Source organism: Alexandromys fortis, unplaced genomic scaffold (genome assembly GCF_014885135.2).
Source record: "Alexandromys fortis isolate MF-2015 unplaced genomic scaffold, M_Fortis_MF-2015_v1.1 scaffold_140, whole genome shotgun sequence".
In the NCBI taxonomy this organism is placed as follows: Eukaryota; Metazoa; Chordata; class Mammalia; order Rodentia; family Cricetidae; genus Alexandromys; species Alexandromys fortis.
Genome location: NW_026068048.1, coordinates 286,837 through 293,006, shown reverse-complemented (window position 1 = coordinate 293,006; position 6,170 = coordinate 286,837). Strand labels below are relative to the sequence as shown.

Below are 6,170 nucleotides of genomic sequence, written 5' to 3'. Positions count from 1 at the left end.
TACCACTGAACCATCTCTCCAGACCCAGGTGCATATCTTTAAAATATGCAGAATTCCTGTGAAATCATCACATGCAAGCATCTTAAGAAATGGAAAAACTAGGTCTGAGGAGATGGCTCCATGGCTAAAGGCACTGAAGACCTGGGTTTGATTCCCAGCACCCACACAATGGCTCACAACCACCTATAGCTTCCAATTCAGGGCTCTCATGACATCTTCTGGCTACAAGAGATGCACAAACATACATGTAGGAATACACTGCCACACAAAGAATTAAAATAGCCAGGCAGTGGTGGCACATGCCTTTACTCCCAGCACTTGGGAGGCAGAGACGTGGGGATCTCTGTGAGTTTGAGGCCAGCCTGGTCTACAGAGCTAGTTCCAGGACAGGCTCCAAAACCACAGAGAAACCCTGTCTCGGAAAACCAATAACTAAATAAATAATAAAATAAATCTTTTTTTTAAAAGAAAGCTCCATGATAAATGGTTTTCCTCATCACCTTGGACAAGGCTTTTGTCACACACACACACACACACACACACACACACACACACACACACACCTACATGGAGATCCTCGTCACACCCACATCAGAGCAGGTCTTCCTGGGCTACCGGCAGAGGCAGGAGGGACAGAAGCTCAAGGTCATCCTAAGCCAAGCAAAGAACCCAGGCCAGCCTGGGCTACATAGAGAGAACTTGTTCTCCTTTTTCCCAAAATACAAGGATGAGGAGAGGGTAAATGAACAAAAAACAAAAACAAAAAACCCTCTGGAGTCCCCCCGAAAACATCAGAGCTGACAGATACTCACAGCGACAATGCAGTTTACAGGCACCAGGAGCTGCTATGGAGCTGGGGCTGCACCCAACAGCAGGTGATGGAGCATTGCCTGCCATGCCTGAAGTCCTGGGTTCAGGTCCCAGGACAGCATAAACGGGGCCTGGTGGAGCACACCTGGAATCTCAGCCTTCAGACAGAGGCAGGAGGATCAGAAGTTTGAGGTCATCTACGCGTTGATTTGAAGTCCAGCCTGGCTGTACAAAGCCCTGTCTCAAACCATCAGTAGAGTTTTCTTTAACACCAATAATAAATTTACTGAGAATGAATTAGGAAAAATTTTTCATTCACAGTTGTTTTGGTGAGATAAATAGTGGGGAATAGGTAGAAGGGGAGAGAGTGGTCGTAATGCATCCTATCCATGTGTGGAATCAAATTTTAAGGAACAAAATTTACTAACAAAAATAAGTAAGCAAAGGTACACCAGGGAATAATCTAATCAGGGAGGGGAGGCCTCTCTACAGTGAAAACTTAGTCTCTTAGAGAAGAAACTGAGGATAGCACTAGACAATAAAAAGACATCTCTTCCAGGCTCCTGAACCTGCAAAATCAATATTACCATACGTAATCTATATCTGTGCTGGAAGGTCCATCAGAATTCCAATGATACAGGTGGAGGTGGTGGTGCATGCCTTTCATCCCGGCACTCGGGAGGCAGAGAAGGCAGATCTGTGAGTTCAAGACCAGCCTGGTCTACAATAGCTAGTTTCAGGACAGGCTCCAAAGCTACAGAGAAACCCTGTCTCAGAAAAAATAAATAAAATAACAAAACAACATAGAAAAGAGAACAACCAGCTCTACACCTGGACAAAACCCAAAAGGCTCCAAGCCCCACCACAGAGACGTTCGCACTCCTGTGGTCACAATTGCCCTAGCCACAGCAACAGAAATGGAGACCAGCACAGCTGTCAGTCAGCAAACAAATAAGGAGAGACGTGGGAAACATATATGGCAGGATTTCACTCAGCCACAGAGAAAAAGTGAAACTCCAAAAAGTTCAGGGCAGTGAAAGGACAGGATATTATCACGGGAGAGAGTGGTACCTCAGTCTCAGACAGCACACATTCCCATCTCACGGGAGCCTCCCACACAGCCTGAAACTAGAAAGTGGGCCTGGCGAGAGAAAACGAAGTTTTGGAGGAGGAAGAGCGGGGCGGGGGGGGGGGGGGGGGAGCACATGCAACATGAAATTGGAAAACTGGAAGTGGAAGGGAGCAATCCAGGGAGAATATCAACACAGAAGCTGGATGAAAATCCCGGTAGGGAGTCTAACACTTTGAAGGTCTAAAGAGAGAAGAAAGAGTACTTCATGGTGAGTTTGGCCACCTGCATTCTCTCTCACAGGAAGTGGGGTCATGGGGTTCCTGACTCTGAGTCTCCCAGGCCTGCAGGCAAATCTATGTCCCGTGGGCGACTCTTGGGAACCCCTTCCACTCCCTGGGTGGGACACTGAGCAGAAGGCAGGTCTTTCTATAGCTGCAAAATCTCTGCACCCCAGAGCGGGATGTGGCACAGGACCCAAGCTGGGTCCTGAACCTGCCCCTGTTTGGCGCTTCCTGTGGAACTCTCCTGACTCACCTTGCCTCAGGTAATGTTTCCTCCTTACTTTCTCTTTCGCTGGAATCTCCTCACCTGCTCTGGCCCCGCCCTGCTCCCGGGCTTCCCCAGTCTGGGCTGCTCCGGTGGCTGCTGTCAATCTCCAGCCTTGTTTTCGCTTTTCCTACATCAGCCGGGGCTGCCCACGAGGCCAGGTTAAAAGCATGGAGCTGGGATGGCTCACAGTCTCAGCAAGGACAGAGCAACAGGCTGAGAGCCACAAGGAAACGCCAAGCAAGACCGAGGAACCCGGAGACAGCCTCGAGTGCACACCCGAATCCCCAACTCCTCACAGACCCCAGAGAGCAGCATGAAGCCAGGTGAGGCCCCAGACTGGTGCGTGGGGGCGTGTCCGCACGGCCCCCTTTCTCCAGCCCTCACTCTGTCCTTCTGTGACTCTGAAACAGCTGGGGGCCGCCTGCTCCTCCTGCTGCTGCTGGCCGCGGTGCTGACGGGAACCCGCGCTCATCCTGTGCCTGAGGACACCAGGCTCCCACCAGATGCAAAGGAATGCCACCTTGCCCGGTTCAAGTCTCTGGCCCCGCAGGAGCTGAAGGCCTTCAGGAAGGCCAGCAATGCCATAGTGAGTCTGCCTCTGCCCTGCTGAGTGGATAGCCTCCAGTCCTCCCTTTCTGGGCTTCATCCCTTATGCTAAGTGGGATGAAAGTGGTCTCGACTCTTCCTGCAGTGGGCAGACTTCAACTCTTCCTAGAGTGGGCTAACCTCAGCCCTTCCTGCAGGGAGCTGGCTGACTGCCACCCCTGCTGCAGTGGGCCTAACCACCACCCTTCTTGAGTGGGGACAGAAAATCCACTCTTTCTGTAGTATTCGAAGCCCACAGTCCTCCGTGGGGCTAATTTCCTCCCTCTCTTCAGTGAGCTGACCTCAGACTTTCCCACAGTAGGGACCTCCATCCTTCCCAAACTGGGCTATCTCTCCCTCTTAGTACAGTAGCTGTCTAGTATCTGAGGCCACAGAGGAGCCTCCATCTTTCTGGCAGTGAACTTCCCTTTTCCTGTTGTGACCACCCCCGCCCCAATGCAATGGTCTAACCTTCACTCTCCTATATGGGCTAACCTGTGTCTTTGCTCTCCAGGAAGAGTGGCTGCTCAAGAAAGATGTCAAGTGCAGCTCCCGCCTCTTCCCCAGGGCCTGGGACCTACAGCAGCTGCAGGTGAGCTGAGGCTAGACCTGGCCTGCACTCAGCAGCCCACTGTTGGGCCTCTGCTCTCCCCATCTCTGGCCACAGCAGACCTGTCATCTGTCCCCTGCCCTCTGCCTCTCTCCGTCCCTTGCACAGTCCTGTCTCCTTGATGGGTCCCCCTTGACCTCCCCTCCCCGGGTCCCTCACATGTTCTCTCTCCTGTCTCCTTGCTCAGGTCCAGGAGCGCCCCAAGGCCCTGCAGGCTGATCTGGCCCTGACACTGGAGGTCCTGGAGAACATGACTGACTCAGCCCTGGGCCCCATCCTGCACCAGCCTCTTCACACACTGCGTCACATCCAGTCCCAGCTGCAGACCTGTGTGAGTCCTGGGTCCCCGGCTCCTCCACTTTGTGCCTCCAGCCACGGGGACGTCTCCTGTGTCCCAGCAGCAGGCTTACAGTCCCCTCCTCTGTCCACAGACACAGTCTCAGCCCACAGCAGAGCCCGGGTCCCAGAGTCACCGCCTCTCCCGCTGGCTGCACAAGCTCCAGGAGGCCCAGGAGAAGGTGAGTCTGGAGAGGGGACCTGGATCTGCAGAGCCTGGGAGCCCTGAGTCCTGGCAGCCCCTGAGACAGCCCTGTCCTTTCAGGAGACCCCCCGCTGCCTGGAGGCCTCTGTCACTTTCAACCTCATGCGCCTGCTCATCCGGGACCTGAAGTGTGTGGCCATGGGAGATCAGTGTGCCTGAGCTCAGACCCATCTACCAGCTGCACTATGTGGACTCAACAAGCCCCCCCCTGCCTTAATTTATAGCCCTTCGTGACTTTTTAAAAACGTATTTATTTATGTGTGTGGGTTCTCAGACCCACAAAATGTCTATTTTTCTACTTTTGTAAACAATCTGCAAATACAAGTTGAGAAAAGACCTTGTGGTGTGTCGTGTGAGTCTTGGCGTCGAGTCTTTCTTTGGCTCTCATGGCAAAGGAACCACCCCTTCAGCTCTCCAGGGACACTCCTGCTTGCCTTGAGCCCCGTGGTCTAGCCTGGGCTACTGCTTTCTGCATCTGAGTCGATAGCAAGTCGTTTGTATTGGGCTCTTCCTGGGTTTTCAGGGAGCATCTCGTCTCTGTGGTTCCAGGTGTTGGCAGCAGGCTTCTCTGTGCTCTCTTTTGCTTTGGCTTTTGAAACGGGGCTTCTGGTAGCCTAGGCTTGCCTCCAGGTTGCTGTATAGCTGATGGCCTCAGACTCCTGTTTCTCCCATTTCCCCTCTGGAATGCTGGGGTTGCAGGAGTTCCCCAGTGTGCTGGGCTCTAACAATAGCCACTCTTGCTTCACCAAAGACGCCCTGGTGGATTAGGTTCTCTGCACTCTGTCTTCTTCTCTTCTGGAACCTGCATGGAGTCAGTGAGCTGCTCAGAGAGGTGACTCAGCATTCCTTTCCCAAAGACAATGCTTCATGATGACACAGTCTCCTGTAGCCCAGGCTGGCCTCAAACCTACTGCATAGCTGCGATGACAGGCATGAGCCACCACATCGGCGCTCAGGCAGTGCCGGGACCTAAACTCACAGCTTCATGCATGCTAGGCAGGGACTGATCCTGTGAGTCATGTCCTCAGCCTTGCTTCTCATGAGCCTTACCGTGGATGTTTGCAGCGTGTGCTGTCTACCACCTGCCCTTTAACACAGGCAGCCTCTCTGGAGTAAACCAGGATGTGCATAGTCCATTGGTGATAGTCCATGCCTGAAATCCTGCACCCAGGAGGTGGAGGTAGTAGTGTCAGTTCACGTCATCCTTGTCCATTCTTTGAGCTTGTCACCAGCCTGGACTACGTGAGACTCTGTAGCACCCCAAATGTTTATCTATTGTCTACTAGGTGGACTGAAAACACTGCTCTCATGGACTGATGGTTACATCTGAACGTGTCTTCCAATAGGAGCATCCTAGACCCCTCCTGTCTCCCAACCCCTCCTCTCCTGTGTCCCACGTGATGTAGGCCTGAGTGTCAAACGTGATGGTGTGTTTTCTCCTGTTTTTATGTGCATGTATGCAGGTGTGCATGCACGTGTATGCAGGTGTGCATGCACGTGTGTGTGTGTGCATGTGGAGGATGTCAGTGGCCATCCGGTGTCTTCCTCCATCACTCTCCACTTTGTTTGCTGAGGTGTGGTCCTTCACTGAGCCAGAGCTCACTGTGTCAGATAGACAGCTTTCCCTGGGGACCCCTGTCTCCACCTTTGAGTGCCAGGTTCACAGGCAGGATCATGAGCAAGTCAGCAATGCCTTCTGGGATTTTACATGTGTTTTGGGGATCCACCCCAAGTCCTCACACTTGAGTGGCAAACACTTTGCCCACTGAACCATCTTCCTATTCCTTGCAATGTTGATTCTAATGTGTTTCTTTCACCAGACAGGGTTTCCAGGCTCGCCAGGTGGCTCTGTGAGTAATGGCACTTGCCACCAAGCCTGGTGACCTAACTTAAGTTTAATCCCAAATCCCACATGGTGGAAGGAGAGAATTGACTCCTGAAAGTGGTCCACTGACCCTCACATTTGCTGTTGACCCAAGCACATCTCTCTGTCTCTCTGTCTC

General features: G+C 52.5%; 1 protein-coding gene across 1 annotated transcript; it reads left to right on the top strand.

Annotated features, from left to right (window-relative positions):
* Positions 1-2,744: 2,744 nt before the first annotated feature.
* LOC126486688 (interferon lambda-2-like) lies at positions 2,745-4,326 on the top strand. The gene is made up of 6 exons (XM_050119059.1): positions 2,745-2,754; positions 2,842-3,017; positions 3,531-3,608; positions 3,814-3,957; positions 4,058-4,144; positions 4,228-4,326. The coding sequence occupies exons 1-6, from the start codon at positions 2,745-2,747 to the stop codon at positions 4,324-4,326; spliced, it is 594 nt and encodes a 197-aa protein (XP_049975016.1).
* The last annotated feature ends 1,844 nt before the right edge of the window (positions 4,327-6,170 follow it).

Coding starts and splice junctions, on each gene's coding strand:
- LOC126486688 (XM_050119059.1), top strand. Junction 3,018..3,530: donor GGAAGGCCAGCAATGCCATA/GTGAGTCTGCCT, acceptor TTTGCTCTCCAG/GAAGAGTGGCTGCTCAAGAA. Junction 3,958..4,057: donor AGTCCCAGCTGCAGACCTGT/GTGAGTCCTGGG, acceptor CTCTGTCCACAG/ACACAGTCTCAGCCCACAGC.